The 17,899-nt window shown below is 39.6% G+C and overlaps 1 protein-coding gene across 1 annotated transcript; it reads left to right on the plus strand.

The window, feature by feature from the left end:
• The first annotated feature begins 857 nt into the window (after window positions 1-857).
• On the plus strand, window positions 858-10,616 carry LOC141513450 (C-signal-like). The gene is made up of 7 exons (XM_074223259.1): window positions 858-898; window positions 1,027-1,207; window positions 1,676-1,727; window positions 5,044-5,231; window positions 9,294-9,452; window positions 9,590-9,709; window positions 10,389-10,616. The coding sequence occupies exons 2-7, from the start codon at window positions 1,067-1,069 to the stop codon at window positions 10,500-10,502; spliced, it is 774 nt and encodes a 257-aa protein (XP_074079360.1). The 5' UTR covers window positions 858-898; window positions 1,027-1,066; the 3' UTR covers window positions 10,503-10,616.
• Window positions 10,617-17,899: the final 7,283 nt, after the last annotated feature.

Genomic DNA, 17,899 nt, shown 5'->3' on the forward strand with positions numbered 1-17,899 from the left:
CCCTATCTCAAATCCAATTCATGTACTTGCCATGGCATCATCTCCCTGATGTCATGGCCTTCTTTGAGAACAAAGGACAAACTTCATCATTATCATCATTATGTAACCTAACAGACAAATCTTTTTTTTTTTAGATTTTTTTCAAGGCAATGGGGTTAAGTGGTTTGCCCAAGGCCACACAGCTAGGTAATTATTAAGTGTCTGAGGCCGGATTTGAACCCAGGTACTCCTGACTCCAAGGCTGGTGCTCTATTCTCTGTACCACCTAGCCGCCCCTTAACAGACAGATCTTGAAGAATGTCAATGATTTCCCTTATATTTTGTTTATGGATAAATATTCCCCTCCCTCCCCCATCCCCCAGTTAGGGTGGTTATCTTGTATAGATGGCTTTCACCTATAGGGTTTCTGAGTAAATCTTAGAGAATAAATTTCATGTATAACTTGTATTTTCTATCATTTTATTAACCCTAAATTTTAAGGTTTATAACAGTGACTTGAGGATAAAGTATGAACTCTTGTCCCTGGGGATGATGAAAAGTATTCGTAGCAAGTGATCTAGACTAGGTGATTCAACCATGCTGACCTTGGTTGCAATACTTTCTCTTTCCCAAGGCAAATACATGACTTAACTGTGCTCTGCTTCTTGCCTTGTAAAAACAAGATGCTTGAATCCCTAGAAGCCTGATGTCCAGTAAAAATTTCTCTGTTTTATCAGGTTTAGCTTGGAGAGACTGAAATTGCAGTTCAGACAAACTCCATGAAATAGAAAAAAAAAAGGTTTAGAACTGATAGGAAGATTGGTTCAAGGCCAGATAAATTCTACAAAAGGGGAGGATCATTTCTGGTGCAAGCTCTGTCATGTTTAATTTCCTTAGGGGCCAGGAGAAGGAATAGAAGGTGAAGTCTCTCCTCCCTCCTTTTCCAGTCCTTTACTGACTAGAGCATAAGGGTGGAACTAGAGGTCACAGCTAAACCTAGAGAGAAGATAACCTGGTTGCAGACAGACTTTTTTTCTTTTTTTGCAGAGACTTAAAGAAAGGTCTTCTGGAAAGCCAGGAGCCTTCAATGGGGGTTCTAGAGCCTTCCAGCGTCCTGGTGACTGGGGCCAACCGGGGGCTGGGGCTGGAGTTGGTCAGACAATTTCTGCAAATGCCAAAGCCTCCCCAGATGTTGTTTGCTACCTGCAGGAATCCCTCTGTTGCCCAGGTGAGAGGGTTGTCCCCCTCCCCAACTCCCTGACCCCTCCACCTCATCCCTGAGTGTCCCCAAAGAGAAGTGCCTTCAGCCCAGACCTAGAGACCCAGGATTGAGACCTGCTACCCTATGGGAACTGGGGGCGTCAAAGGAGAGATTTGGGGCATTGAGTTTCTGTGGGATGTCTCCAAGGGAACCTGGGCTTCTCCCCAGAACAGGGTTTCCAGACCTGTCTGTTAACTGATTTCCTTAGTTGCTCAGGAGTTTCTGGGTATGAATTTTGGACAAGAGGCAGTCTCTCTCAACATCCGGGGGGGTGGGGGAGAGATGGTGGGATGTCTGCTCTCTCAGGGTCTAGTGGGAGAGGGGCATCTTTGGGGCCTTGAGCCCCCTGGGAGGGAACAAGGAGGGGAATCTTTGCTGTCCCCATCCCCCCATTGGAGCATACCATTACCTGTCTTCCCTCTTTTGCTGCCATAGGACCTTCGAGAACTCGCGGCTCAGCATTCCAATCTCCGGATCCTGCGCTTGGGTGAGCCTCCCAACAGACTCAGTTTCTCTCCCTTCTCCCCTCCCACCCAACCCCTCTTTTCCCAGTTGTGGGGCTCTGCCTCAGTTCCCCCTGGGACTTCCTGTGGTCCTTCTTATTGGGACAGGTCTTCAGCTCTATGTTACCCAGGGGGAAGAGGAAGGAGAACCTGTGGAAGAGGCTAGTAGAATAGTAGGGGTTTAGAGCTGGGCAAAATGAGACTCAGAACAGAGACTTGATGAAGGTCACACAGCTAGGAAATATCAGAGACCAATTCTAACTCAGGTCTTCTTTTGTAAAATCTGATTTATAGCTCATTACCATGCTTCTCCATCTTACTAGCAGAAGGAGTAAATTCATTCATTCATTAACTATTTCTTTAATTACTTATTAGTTTTTGCAAGGCAGTGGGGTTAAGTGACTTGTGCAGAGTTACACAGCTAGATAATTATAAAGTGTCTGTGGACAGATTTGAACTGAGTTTCTTCTGACTTCAAGGCTGGTACTCTATCCATTGTGCCACCTAGCTGCCCTTAAAGGAGTACATTTAACAGAAATGAGACAGTATAGTCCAAAGGCATATCTTTTGAGTTTGTCTACCTTGCTGTATGTGTGTGAGGATGGTTTACACACTCTCTGTGTCTCCCCACCTTGCTTAAATTTAAATCTGTCTATAACTCCTTGTTTCTAGAACAGAGAGACATTAGACATTAGGCACTCTGTATTTTGTGTAAAGGAGCTATTGGAACTTTCAGATATATCATGTGCTAAGCAGGCTAAGCTATAGAACTTATCAGATAGGCATAGAACAGAGCCTCCTGCCTTCCAATATCTCCCCTGCTAGGTTGCCAATTTAGTCGAGAAGGATTTGTTTAGGGACAGCTAGTTGGTGCAATGGATAGAACACCAGCCCTGGAGTCAGGAGAATCTGAGTTCAAATCCAGCCTCAGATATTTAATGATTACCTAGATGTGTGACTCTGGGAAAGTCACATCACCCTAATGCCTTGCAAAAACCAAAAAGAAAAAAAAAAGAAACAACAAAACAAGAAGGATGTGCTTCTTTGGATTTGGAGGGAATTGCAGTCTAGACAGCGTCTCAATGTGTAAAAATCCTCCTGGGAGGCAGAGACACATGAAGGTCATATCAGGCAGCATCATTTCTCCAGTGTCTCCCTGATCTTTTGGAAGAATGGATCCCTAGAAGTTTTTCTATTAAGATGCTGTCCTTGGTGCTGGGGATTTAGGTGACATGCATATCACAGGCAGCTGACACATGGAATGTGGTCAAGAGACACTTTGACTAAAGACACTAAAGGCAGTGACAAAGATTTTGGCAATTTCCCCCCTTAGGGGTCTCACTCAGGGCAGCTGTTCCCCTCAAACCTCCTCTTCCTCTTCTTCCCTCTGTCCCAGTGTAACTGAGCTCCTTCTCAGTCCTTATCCTCTTCAATCTATCTGTTCTCTTTGAGCCTGGTAATCATCTTGTCCTTCCATGTAGACTCTCTTTGTTTTCCTCCTACCTCTCTGATCCGTTGTTCTCAAACTCTGATGGCTCATCACATACATCTTGACCTCTAATTGTGATTATTCCCAAGACTCTGTCTTGTTTCCTCTTCCTACACTCTATATGACCTCATCAGCACTCTTTGGTTTAATTAGAGTTTCTTATTAATTTTCATCTTATTTTTATTGCCCTTTGTCTTCAGAAAGGACTGAGATAACAGCACTATGTCTGGGTCAAGGCATAGTGTTTCCACCTATGGTTGTTCAGAATAATAAACAAGGTCCAAGACTTTCCCACAGTTTAATAGTCCACATGAACATTTGGAGTGGAGATATCTCTTCATTTGTGGAATTATCATCTAGTATGAAGATAACTCATAGAACTATAAATCCAGCATCAACCTCTCTTCTGAGATTCAGTCTCTCCTCACCAATTGCCTACAAAATTTCCAACTGACTCAATATATCCAGAACAACTTATTATCTCCCCCCAAACTCACCCTTCTTCCACTTTTTCTCATTTCTGTTGATGGCATCACCATACATCCAATCTTTCTGCTTCAGAAATAACCTCAGTGCTATCCCCAACTCTTTACTTTACATATCCATTTTGTTGTCAGATCTTGTTGTTGCTATACCCTCTGCATTTCTTACATCCAGTCCTTTTTCTCCATTCACATAGCTACCTTCTAAATTCAGGTACTCATCATCTCCTTCCTGGGTTATCTTAACTTCCAAATTGACCTGTCTGCCTCAAGTATATTTTCATTCCCGATTATTCTCCACACTTCTGCCACAATAATTTTTGTGAAGTGGAAATCTGATTATGTCATTCCCCTTCTCAATAAATTGCACTGGATCCCTATTACTTCTAGGAAAAAATCACAAAGGTCTCCGTTTAGTTTCAAAACCTTTTCTAATTTTGCCAGTTTATCCTTTTGGTGTCATTTTGCATCATTCTCCTTCCTTTGTTCTTTGATCCAGGCGAACTGATTTTTTTTTCTCTGTTGGTCATGATTCTAGTCCAGCTTTTATTTCCATGCTTGTACACAAGCAGTGCCTCTTATCTGGGATCCATTACCACTTACCCTTCAAGTAATAGAGTCACTCCCCACCTCTCTGCCTTGGTCATCTCAAGTTCTATCTTTTACATGAAGTCTTTTCTAATTCCCCTGAGTTAGTAGTGCCTTCCCTTTTTATTTGACTACTTTTCTATGAATACAAAATGCCTTCTATTACTTCTCTTTGTATTTATATAAAAACACATATTTACACACACCTGTACACATGTAGACTTAGATATGTGAATGCATGTAGCTACACAAATATAAATACATGAATATACATTTATGTGGTTCATTTACATATATACACATGAACATCTGTCTAATAGTTATCTGTAGAAAAGTCTATCTATACACAACACACACAGAGACATAAATATATCTAGGGTAGTTAGGTGGTGCAGTGGGTAGAGCCTAAAGTCAGAAATACCTGAGTTCTAATCTGACCTCTGATACTTACTAGCTTGGGTCACCCTTTTTTACCTCAGTTTCCTCATCTATAAAATAAACTGGAGAAGAAAATGGCAAATTCCTTTTGTATCTTTGTCAAGAAAACCCCAAATGGACTCACAAAGAGTCAGATATAACTGATAGACTAAACAATAACAATGTGTCTTATCAAACTCTTCCATTACAACGTGAATTTTTGAAAATAGGAATGGTTTCATTCTTTGTTTTTGGTTCCCCAGTGCCTAGTATAGAGCCTGGCATGAATACTTTTATGCTTCAATGAATATTTTGTCTTGATAGATGTGGAGAGTAAGGCTTCTATCCAAGAAGCCTTTGTGTCTGTCAAGGACCAACTGAAGGGCTTGGGACTCAATTTACTCATCAACAACGCTGGAAGGGTCTTTAGCTCTTCAGTGTTTTCTGAATCAGAAGAAAACATGCACCTGCTATACCAGATTCATGTCATTGGGAGCCTAAAGATGAGTCAGGTGAGGCTCTTCTCATTGGGATCCCCAAAAGTGCATCCCTTCCCATCTGGGCATAAGTGACCACATCCATCCACTGTTGCAGAGCATTAACCTCCTCTCATACTCCCTGCCTCCCTTTTAAGATGTTGCTCAATCTATTTCCCACATTTTTAAATTAATGGATCTTTTTCTGCACTTAAAGTAAGTCATCTTCATGTATTAAAGGGTGTAAAGTGAGAGAGAGGAATGAGACTGTTTCTGCTTGATTCCAGGGTGAATGTTTGGAAATGACAGGGAGGCAGACTTCAGTTCATTAGTGGAGAACTACCTAAGAACTAGATCTTGGGAAAAGGTAGCCTCACCCTCGGTTTCCTCATTCACTTCAATTTAAGCATGGGTAGCCCCAGTATTAGGAGTATAATTGCCATAGGGCATCTAGGTGGTAGAGTGGTTAGAGGTCCCAATCTGGTGTCAGGAAGAGGGGTCTTCCCAAATTCAACTCTGTCCTCAAAAACTTAGTAGTTGTGTAGCCCTGGGCAAGTCACTTTACCTTGTTTGAATCAGTTTTCTCATCTTTTAAATGAGGTGGAAAAGGTAGTGACAAATCACTGTTCTTTGAAAACCCCAAAAGGGGGTCACAAAGAGTTGGATGCCACTGAAAACCTAATAAGAAAACAACAAATAGTTGTGATAACAGCCCCCATCTATCTAATCAATATAGAAAAACAAACTATAGATTCATCATTAGGTAAATAATCAGCAAGGCAGTATTTACACCTCAGGAATGATCACCTCCAGTTATCAGCCAAGTGACTTGAACAGAGTGTATGCACTCTGTCTTTCCCCAAAACCATGATAGATCTGCCTCTCTCACCAGGGATACTGCTCTACAAACTCTTAACTTTTAGTCTTTTCTTCTTTCTGTACCTCTATCAAGCCCTACAGAAGATGCTGGAATTCACTCAATTTGCTAATTCATCTATGGGTATGGAAAACATGGAAAATCGTAAGGAAATGTTAAAGTTATGGAAATGTCAGTTTATTTCTCCCTCACTGTAGATTTGGCAAATTTCCTGCTCTTGACAGATGAATTTTATCTATATGACCCAGACAGTGAACTTTTTAGTGAGCATAGGGTTTTTTTAAACCAAAGTAAAGTGGTTGACTATAAAGAAATTTGCTTTGATTGGTTATCTCCTACTGGTTCATTAGACTACCCACTTTCTTCTGGACGCTGGTCGAATGGGGAGAAGTAATTATGTACTGAATATCCATCAGTTTCTACAAACAATTAGCAGAAAGAAGGGAGAGAGCTAGGGATTGGTATCTCTTTCCTAGGCTGACCTTTAGAGCAGCTGAAGTTTCAGAGCAGCTGCCAATTTGGCCTCTCCTAGAAGAATGATTTTATATCGTAACTTTGATTTATTTGGTCATTTTCTTCATCATGTGTCATATTCCATCACATTTATTTAGTACAATTTGTTCAGCCATTCCATAGCTAATGAACACTCCTCTAATTTCCAGCACTTTGTCACCACAAAAAGAGCTGCTATAAATACTTTTGTACATATGGTTCCTTTTCTGTTCTTTGATCTCTTTGGGACATGAACCTGAAAGAAGCATCATTGGGTCAAAGGAAAGCCACTGTTTAATAGATTTTTGGGCATAGTTTCAGATTGTTTTCAAGAATGGTTAGATCATTTGGTACTCCAGCAATAGGTATTAGCATACTCATTTTTTCCACAGCCCCTTTAATATTAGTCTTTTCCCTCTTTTTGGTCAATTTTGCCAAAATTGGAGTCTCTTTTGTTTCAATTTCTCAAATTGTTAATGCTTTGTAGTATTTTCTCATTGAATTATAGCTATTGGTATCTTGGATTTCTGCTTCTGAATGATGCCTATTCATATCCTTCAATCATTTATCTTTTGGGTTGTGAGTTTTATACTCATAAAAATGAACAAATTCTGTCTGTATTTCTTTCTTAAAAATGAGGAAATTTGCTGCCCAGATTTTTTATCTATTTATCTATTGTCTTCTAAATTTACTTGTATTACTTTTGCTTGTGTAAAAACTTTTTGAATTATTGCAATCAAAATTGGTTATTTTACTTTCTGTCATCCTCTCTGTAATTTGTTATGATTTTACTTCTACCTTTAAACCTGAATGATAGTTTCTTCCTTCTCCTTTTAATTTGTTTGTGGCATTATCTTTTCTGTCTCAGTCACATATCCATTTGGAAATTATCATGTTATGCTTTATGGGATGCTAGTCTGTATCTAGTTTCTGCCAAAGTGCTTTCCAGTTGTCCCAGAAGTTTTCGTCAATTAGTGAGTTCTTACCCAAAATCTCTGATCACTTGTTTTTTCAAATAGGAGACTACTGTGATCATTTATTTTTGTATATATATATATATATATATACATATATATATGTATATATATATATATATATATTTTTTTTTTTACCTGATCTATTCCTCTGATGAGTTTCTTTATTTTAAATCAGTATCAAATTGTTTTGATAACTATGGCTTTGCAGTATAGTTTGAGAGCTGATGCTGCTTCTCTCAATTCCTTTCTAAAATTTACTTCCTTTGAAATTTTTGGACTTCTGTTCTTCCAAATCAATTTTGTTATTATTTTAAAATTAGCTTTATAAAGAAATCCTTTTATAGTTTGATTGGTGTGGCACTGAATAAGTTAATTAATTTAGGTGACATTGCTGCTTTAATTTATATGGGCTTAGCATCTCTATAAGCAATTTCTCCAACTATTACTGTCTTTATTTTTGTGAAGAATGCTTTATAATTATATTCATGTAGTTTTGTGTATATCTTGGGTAAGTAGATTTCCAATGTTTTATTTTTATGTAATAATTTTAAATCAAATTTCTCTTTCAAATGATTTATGTGGGGGCAGTGCTCTATCCACTGCACCACCTAGCTGCCCCCACATAAATCATATTTTAATGGGGGTAGCTAGCTGGCTTAGTGGATAGAGCACCAGTCCTGGAGTCAGGAGTACCTGAGTTCAAATCCGACCTCAGACACTTAATAATTATCTAGCTGTGTAGCCTTGGGCAAGCCAGCCACTTAACCCCATTGCCTTGCAAATGATTTATGAGGTTTTGTTTTGTGTCCCACAACTTTGTTTAAGTTGTTTATTGTTTCAATTTGCTTTTTAGTTTTCATTTTAAGGTCCTCTAAGTAAGTAAGTCTTCATATAATCTTCAAAAAGCAACAATTATTTTTCCTCTTTGCCTATGTTTATTCCCTCATTTTTTTTTTTTTTTGGTTTTCTTGTTGAATTCTGTTTTCTAATCAATTTTGATATCAACTTCCATTTTGTTGGTTAGTTTATTCCATTCACATTTACATTTATCATAGTAAATTATGGATTTCCTGCAATCCTATTCTCATAATTTTCCTTTTCTTTCTTTCTCACTTCCTTTGTTTTTTTTTTAAAGGTTGCAAAGAAAGGATTATACTTAGCACTAGAGTTCTAGATTTAAAGCAATTTGCTTCTGCTCTCCTAACACTTTCCTCTTTCTGTGGCCAAAAGCCTTATTATAGTTTCTTAACTTTTCTTTCCTCATAAGCCCCTCTTTGAGACCTACTCTCCCACAGTTAGGGTTTATTTTGCTTAGGTCTGATCTTTCTTTCATTCTCTCCTTCCTCCTTATTTTTTTCTCCACTTTCCACCCCCCCCCCCACCCCCCCCCCGTTAGTCTGTTGAATGTTATGTATTTCTAAACCTTGTGTGTCCTCCAGGACCATTTCATAAAACACAAATTTTATTTTTTTTTTTAGGTTTTTTTTTTTGGCAAGGTAAATGGGGTTAAGTGGCTTGCCCAAGGCCACACAGCTAGGTAATTATTAGGTGTCTGGGACCGGATTTGAACCCAGGTACTCCTGACTGCAAGACTGGTGCCTTATCCACTACGCCACCTAGCCGCCCCACAAAACACAAATTTTAAACTGTATTAAATTTGAAATAAACCGAGGCCATGCCAGACCACTATCCTTTTAGATTTCTGATGATAATAAATGTCTCTACTTCCCTGTTTTTCTTCAACTCTGCCAGACATTCCTGCCCTTGTTGAAGAAGGCTGCCCAAACAGGTCCTCAGGATGGTCTCAGTTGTAACCGGGCTGCTGTTATCAACGTGTCTAGTGCTGCAGGCTCCATAACAACACTTTTGGGCTGGGAATATGGTCACATTTTGTCCTATCGCTGCAGTAAGGTATAGAAGTTGTGTCCTGGCTAGAAGGAAGGAAAAAGGAATGAAGTGGGTGGTGATAGGGATCCTGGTCCTACAGGGCTTCATTAGTAGGGTTGAGCTGTGACCTCTTCTCCCTTTGCTACATTCCCTTCCACCAGGCTGCCCTGAACATGCTCACCCAGTGCCAAGGTCTGGTCCTTAAGGAAGAAGGCATTCTCTGTATTGCTATTCACCCTGGCTGGGTTCAGGGAGAAATGGGCAGCTCTTCAGGCTATATGGTAAGTATACTTCCTGCTGGCAACTCCTTCAGCTTGGGCCCAAGCATGGGACAGAAAATAGACCGTCTTAGCTAACTTGTGTGAGAAGGAAACTGTAGGGTAATGAAAATGATGAGGAAGGAAGGAAGGAAGGAAGGAAGGAAGGAAGGAAGGGAGTCAGTTAGATTAAGTGAGTCAGTTAGATTAGACCTGATCTCCATGACTTGGAAGAGGAAAATAAATCTAAGTTGCATTAGGATCTGAATGGTGTGTTCGTTTTAATTGGAACTATTTCATCCTCCTTGCCCCTTCCTTCCAATTCTATCCATGCAGACATATCCATATCTGTTTCAGGTTCCAGGGGATGTTCATTCACTGACTTCCTACTTGACCAGCAACCTTCCAAATGTCCCTCAGCTTCTGGGAAGTTAGCCCTTCTTTTTTAAATTTTTACCAAACAGTGGAGTTAAGTGACTTGCCCAAGGTCACTTAGCTAGATAATTGTTATGTGTCTGAAACCACATTTGAACTCAAGTCCTCCTAACTCCAGGGCCAGTGCTCTATCCACTGCACCACCTAGCTGCCCCAGCACCTTCTTTCTGAGTCAATTATTTCCTGCTACATCCTCATTTTATCCAGATGCTAGACTAGTAGGTTCCCGATCCTCTTGATCCCTCCTAAGCTTCAGTGTCTTTCACAGCCTACTTTGAAGAAAGAAGAATCAGTTCAAGGCATGCTGAACGTCTTTTCTACACTTTCAGAGGAGAATTCAGGTGGTTTCTACAGTTGGGAGGGAAAGGTATTACCTTGGTGAATTTAATGCAAGTTGGGAGGTGTGGTAAAGTTATCTTTCCTGCTTTTCCATTGGCAGCCTAGGTTTGACCACCTCATCTTGGTTCATGATTTCCCAAGTTTCCAATAAACTTGTTTAACTGCCTCATTAAACTGTTTTGTTTTTTCTATGTGTAGCTAATGGGCAGCTAAGTGGTGCAGTGGCTAGATGAGTCAGGAGTTCGAATGTGAGCTGAGATACTTGACACTTACAAACTGTGTGACCTTTATCAAGTCACTCAACCTGAATGCCTCACATCCAGGCCATCTCCAGTTGTCCTGATTCATGTCTGGTCACTGGACCCAGATGACTCTGGAGGAGAAAGTGAGTCTGGTGACAAAGCACAGCATCCCCCTCACTCAAATTCAATTCACGTCATAGCATCTCTTCCCTGATGACATGGACTTTTTTCAAAAATGAAGGACAAACATTATTAGGGGTGGTGTTAATGGCCTAGACTTAAGAAAGTGATTTATGTGTACATTTTCCCTCTGGAAAATCAGTTGTTAAACATTTACTAGCACATTCCTTATGGTAGTCAAAAACTGTGAAAAGAAACTAGCACTGACCCTGGAGTCAGGAGGATCTGAGTTCAAATCTGATCTCAGACACTTAATAATCACCTAGTTATGTATTTTTAACTACATTGCCTTGTAAAAACCTAAAGAAATAAAAATAAAAATTAAAGAAACTATCCCTTGAGGGAAGATCTCCTGATGGAAAAGGGATGGGTAACCATGGCCATTTCCAGATTCTTCTCTGGTGTTTTGTGTAAAGTTCCTAAGATTTCTGACTACTGAAGTACAATATCAATGTGAAATTCCTATTGTTAAGGTCCGAGAAAAGTCCCCAATTACAGAGCAGAGGCCCTTGACATGATGGAGATGCAATAGCAAGGGTTTATTAAACTAGCTCGAGCTAGGGTTCCATCCTAGGTCAGGGCTAGGATCCTGGAACCCCGAGTAAAGTGAGGAGAGACCTTATATATGGTTTGGTAGGGGAGTTTCAAGCATTTGCCTGCAGATTGTCTTGAGATGGTTTGGCGTGGCCTTATTGGATGCAGGTCCTCCGAGAAGCCCCCCTGCTGCATGGTCCCAGGGCTAACCAGGCAGAATCCTCAGGAGCTGATCTGGCACGAACTCAGCTAGCTGACCAAGCAGGAACTTAGGGGAAGAATTTAGGCAACAGTTCATAGGTTTCGACATTCAGGGTCTTACAGGCATTCAGGCTAAGGTTCACAGATTTCTACACTCAGGGTCTTACAGGCATTCAGGCTAAAGTTCACAGGTTTCGAAACTCAGGGTCTTGCATTCCCTCCTCTTCTTGGTCAATCCAGGAGCACTCATGCTCCTCAAAGGGATGCACAGAACCCCCAGGGAGACCATTGTAAGAGTGCCTGAGTACCATTAGTTGGATAGTGTTAAACCTGTTCCTAATGACAGCAAGCACTCAGTTTAATATGCAGGGCCCAAAGGTTAGGAGGAGCAAAAGCAGTATCAGGGGGTCAATCAGAGTAGAGGTCAATGTGGTGAGCCACGGGGATTGGTTGAACCATGCTTCAGACCATCCTTCTTGCTGTTCTCTTTCTTTCCTACGTTTGGCCAATCCCTCCCTTTCTTTAGCCATTGACTCTCTGACCACTCCAGTATGGTCAGTAACACTCTTCTCCCAGTGCAGCACAATCCCCCCTGCTGTAGGAAAATCAAGTCTAAGCCTCTCCTGTTCTGTAAAACTACTTCCGAAAGAGAGGTAAGGGATTTCTCCAGGTGTGAGATTGATTCCTCTATTCTGCTAATATCCTCATCTACCGCTGCTCTGAGGGAGTCGAAACCTTTCTGGTGGAGGGTAAGAGAGGAAATCCCTGTGCCCGCTCCTACCAAATAGGGTGGCTATGGTTAGGGCGGTGAGGGGCTCCCTTCTTGGCAAGGGTGGGCATTCTCATTATCAAGGGGAGGTTACAAAAACAGATCCCTTGACAATACAATGTAAACATTGGTGAGAAATGGTAGAGATGAACTGGTCCAGTGTCTCTGCTCTCTTCTCTTCTCTCCTGGAGACCTCTGATGTCCTTCTGCATCTTCTGAATCGGTTCCAAAAAGTTCTCTCCAGCTCAGGTGACTAGTTGAAACTTTGTCTTCTGGTAAAGGATTTGCTTAACATTTTACTTAGATCAAAACACATGTTTTCTTCACAAGACAATGAGATTTTGGAGCTTATTGCAATTTACATTTTGCCTTATTGCCATATTGATGCACATACTTAAATTTTAACACAGTAAACTTTTACTATATGAGCGAACTCCCAATGAGAATTGTCATACTGTCTTAAGCTTGTAACATACATTCAACAATCATCTTAGTTCAGAGTACCCAGCATATGGTTTAAAAATAAAACAATCTTAGCCTTTGCTCTTATTACAGTAATGGCTCAAACATCCTTAAGCAAAAATGAAATTTTTCAAAATATTCTCAAATATACCATTGATTTTCCTTTTCCTGATATACTTATCTGACTCACATTCCTTTCCTTAAGCTAGACCTTAGAACTATAATTATCCTAAGGATTTCCTATTCTTCTTCTTACCTAAATATCCCTTCTAAAAATTAAAGAAATTTAATTCCTATCATAACATGTAGCTGTTAGCAGGTGTCAGAGCCACACACCTAACCTATCTCTGGCTATTAGATCCAATTCACCTAAAATGTCTTTTTCTAGTTTGTTTAGTAATTAACCATAAAGATCCAGGACAATAAAGGAAAAATTCCTTTCTAGATATAAGTATTGAATGTCAGTGTCCAGGCAGAGGTCACATGGGTAAGTCAAATGTCTTAGGCCAGATTTATTCTTCCAGGTGAGATATTATCCAAATGTCATTTTGGGGAAATCAAGTCAAAGGGGTCCAACCTCAGCCTTACTGAGAAGTCGCCCCTTTGGCCACCCATCCCAGTCACCTGACATCTTGGCTCCCTTGGCTGCAAGAACATGACATTTACCCAGTGGTATCTGACATAAGAGAAAATCAATTAAAAGTCCCGTGATCTAAAATGGTTGTTTTACCTAGTTAGAACTTCCAGTGAATACAATTTACTAAATTCCAATTATAATCTTAATGGAGTCCCAATTAATGAAAACCCTTACCTAAAGCTTGGATTATCTTTCCTGGGTCTTTGTCTAACATCTGGTATTCTAATTATGACTGGCCCTAGAGGCCTGTCTCCTACCTCTTACATTCAGACATCCCTTTGTCTGAAATCATGCAAGGCAATTGGGGTTAAGTGACTTGGCCAAGGTTGCACAGCTAGACAATCACCAAGTATCTGAGGCCTGACCTAAACCCAGGTCTCCTGACTCCAGGGCCAGTGCTCTAAGCACTGTGCCACCTAGCCGCCCTTAACACACAAATTACTAGATTGTACAAAGTAATTCCTCCATTATCACATTATTCATGAACCCACAGATCTATCCCAGAAAGTGTCATACTTTTTCATATTTTCCTTATTGCTCTTCAAAGCAATCACAATAATCCCAGGCTTTAACGATACAGTATTTTAAAAAAAACATTTTCACAAGAGATAGCTAAATATTGCAAATATTATCTCTTTGCAGTTACAAAAGAACATCACATAACTGATAAAAACATCTTATTCATCAATGTTACCTTACAATAGGGCCCACAATTGCAACTTGTTCAGAGCCCCCATCAGCTGTCTGCAATTACCAAGAGAGACGTTCACATTCTCGACTTCTTTAAACATACATTGTTAATATACATTAAACATTAAGATTCTTAAACATCTCATTTCCCTTAGAACAAAAGTGAAATTCTCAGAATCCAATCTCATACATATGACACATTTAAACCCCAATGTCATTACATTTCAACTAACTTTCTAACAGCTTAGTTCGATAAAAACTTTAGAGTACCTTATACAGAGAATCCAGCACTCACATTCCAAAAGCTCTACCCAAAATAAAAACACTGTTAGCATTATTAAACTCAACATTAAAGCCAATTAGAGCTTTTCCCCAAAAAGACATCAGTAAACATCCCTGATAACCTAGGTGTTTCTCTTCTTAGTAACCCAATACCAGTTTTCTTAACCCAAAGGTGTTACAATAGAGTTCTAAAATCCCAAACTCACAATAGTGTTACAATAGTGTCACAATAGTGTCACAATAGTGTTAAAACAGTTTTTAATCCCAAACTAATTTAACAATCTAGGTTATTTAATTCCTCCCATTCTGTACAAATTTTGTCAGAATATTACAACACTAGTATTCTTCTTTCAGAACCCTCAGAATGCTTTCCAAAACTCTAGTTCACAAACTTTAGAAACAATGAGAGTCATCACTCAGGCCACATGGCCAGCAGATAGTCATCAAACGTGATTTCCTTTCAATAAAGAAGTCTCTTAACCCCTGGATCTTAGATAATTAATTTTTTTTTCCAATCACAACATCCCACCTGTGGAGGGTTCTTTCCCTCTAAGGCTTAAGTAGGTAAGGATTTTTCCAGTTCCCCACCATCCTCCTGCTACCCTCCCCCCCTTTTTTTTTTCAGACTGCTTCAGGGGGAAGGGAAGCCAGGTCTAGGAATGTTCATTACCTTCCCTGCTTATTGTATTCCCCCCTTTTGATCTAGCGAAGGAATCTTCCAAGGGGGAACAGAAGGGACCTGGTGACAGGGGTGAGGGATGGGGTGTGGAAATTCAGGGGCTGAGGGCTCTAAATTTAACAATACAGTAATATGTATAACTTCCTCTTTAACAGATAATAAACTACACTGATCTCACATATCAATATTCCCTTTCATAAACATGAGGTGAAAAACAAAGCCTTCCACAAATTTTCTGGGCCAAAAGAACCTTGAGAACTATAACCCATTGGCAAGGTATTCTCTAGTTGGTTTTTTCCATAACAAAATCTTTACAAATGTGAGAGGTGAAACTTCAATTCATTTGTTATTACAAAACAATTTTAAAATCTCAAAAAGTGTAGTTTAAATTGTTCTTATACAAAGCTTACTAATTGTACACAGCATATTTCAATTGCATGTATGTTCTCTTTATTCCCTAAACCTTTAAAATACAAAGAATTCTTAAGACTAATTGTTGCTAAAAAAAATCCCTTCTTATGACTACAAGATTTTCTTCATGTTTCTCTTAAATTCCAAAAGTTACATTCAAATTAGTTTTAAATCATTTTCTTTCCAAAAGCCTAAAAAAGTTTGCAAATTCTTATCTTCATTAGTGCAATTCTAACTTCTCAATGCTCTCACTTATAAGAGCTTTCTATCTTCACTGACCAACATTTCTTAATATTAGAACATTCTATGTTCTGGGAATGAGATTCCCCACAATTTGAGATATCAAAGTGATATGCACTAATTCTTTACCTTTACTGTTTATCATTACTCACTCACTCCAGATTCTTCCCAAATACATAATCCACATTCCAATCAGTGTAAAATATTAACTTCCTCTTGTTTAGTTATTCTAAAGTTGACTCACAAGTCTGTCCTGACTCCTATGACTCTGGAGGGGCCATAAAACATCAGAATCCAAACTCAAACATATTCTTTACAAACCCCTTAATTCAATTTACAATTATCTTTAGATTAGCACATTATAGGATCATTAATAAAATTAACATTTACCTAGTAATCGCTTTCATAGCAAACTTTTCACTTTATGGGGCTTATTACTTTTCTTATCAATTCATTGCCAAACATTGCAAAAAGTACCAATTTAATGCAATTTTAAATCACCCCAATCTCAGATAAACACATATCTCCCTATAGACCTACAATTCTATACTGTCTTCTTTTCCCATAATGATTTGTACACCTTTTCCCAAAGTTCCCACAATCCGTCTTTGGTGTACAAAGTCAACCCTGCTCAAACCTTCTGTCTACATACTTTTACCACTTTCCTTACTTAACAAATGGTTCAAAAGAAACCCCAGTTGTCTCTAAGTCTGGATTTTCTTTCCCAGTACTTTCAGAATCTCTTACTCAAACTATACAACTCACATTTTCCACTATTCCTTTACATTAGCTCCCCCTGACCTCAAGTCACACCATTCCGAACTAGAGTCACATAGTTCATACTACAGCTATGATTCCCCTCCCACAAGGCACCTTCCATTCCAAGGTTTTAATATGTAACATTTCTTGAATACAACTGCTAAAATTCTGGAGAAGGCAGTCATTCAAAAATCCCCTAGCCCAAATAGAACATTCCCTGCCCCACCCCCTTCTTCAAATAGAGTAAACTGAATATTATAGAGAGAGAGAGGCCATCCTAGATTCTTTCTGGGGGGGGGGGGGTGATCTTCTATTCTTCAACCCTTACATGTCCCATAATTTTCTGTAATAACTAAACTCCTAAACCTCTAATGATAGCATATCATTCTGGAAAAAAGACTATTTAGTTTCCCCTATACAGGCATCTTGGTAACCACATTAGTCTGACAGGACCCAAGTGCTTGACCCTGGGGGTCACAGATATGCCAAGAATTTGTCTAAGATTCACAAAGCACACTTGTTAGCCCTAATTATCTTGCTGTTTCTGTAAAATTCCTGCTTCTTCCCAGGACTGCCTCCCCTTCCCCCAGATGTGAATGGCACCATAAGATAGTAAATTCTACTCCCTCAAACCTGTGGGAAGTCCATGAATATGTGACTTTCCTGAGATATTCATCTCAGGAAACATGTTTAGACAAAACACAAAGATCCTGACCCTTTCCCACTCTGTCTAGTCCCATATCTATACTGAGCCACATGTTTGCATATGTTTGTAGTAGTATGACAAGACAATATATCTAATTACTGTCTTTGCTTCTTTATCCTACCACCTCCCAAAACACTATAAAAAACCCTATCCCCTGAACACTCAGGGACTGTCTGATTTGGATCCTCTTCATCCCCAGGCAGTCCTGGGGGAATAAAGTTCTCCAAACTTATCAAATTTTGGTCTCTGTCTGGCTCTTTGGCTTCAGCACTACCAGGGGCCCCTTGCCTGTGGCAAAGGCATAGGGTCACAAGATCTATAGCCAGAAAAACTTCAATCAATCAATCAATCAACATTAAGTGCCTATTATGTGACAGACACTGTGTCAAGTGCCTTGGACACAAAAACAAGTAGAAGTTTCTTGCTCTCAAGGAGTTTACAATGTAATGAGTTCAGAAGTTATTCAGTTCAATATCTTCATTTAACATACAAGGTTACACTTATTTCCCTTGATTTATATCTGCCCTGATGGGCTAGGCTCCCAAAAGGATAAAAGCTCTCAGGTTTTAGGCATGATTCTAACTCTGGAATCATATAACATCTCTGTCTGTGCAAGCCTCACTGGGCTTGTTTCTCAGTGGCCATTGT

The sequence above is a fragment of the Macrotis lagotis genome, chromosome 1, assembly GCF_037893015.1.
Source record: "Macrotis lagotis isolate mMagLag1 chromosome 1, bilby.v1.9.chrom.fasta, whole genome shotgun sequence".
Classification (NCBI taxonomy): domain Eukaryota; kingdom Metazoa; phylum Chordata; class Mammalia; order Peramelemorphia; family Peramelidae; genus Macrotis; species Macrotis lagotis.

Bases quoted from the DNA above. Each gene is read 5' to 3' on its own strand.
- LOC141513450 (XM_074223259.1), top strand. From the start codon at position 1,067: ATGGGGGTTCTAGAGCCTTCCAGCGTCCTGGTGACTGGGGCCAACCGG. The intron at 1,728-5,043 runs GTGAGCCTCCCA...TTGTCTTGATAG, and splicing joins TCTCCGGATCCTGCGCTTGG to ATGTGGAGAGTAAGGCTTCT. The intron at 9,453-9,589 runs GTATAGAAGTTG...CCCTTCCACCAG, and splicing joins TGTCCTATCGCTGCAGTAAG to GCTGCCCTGAACATGCTCAC.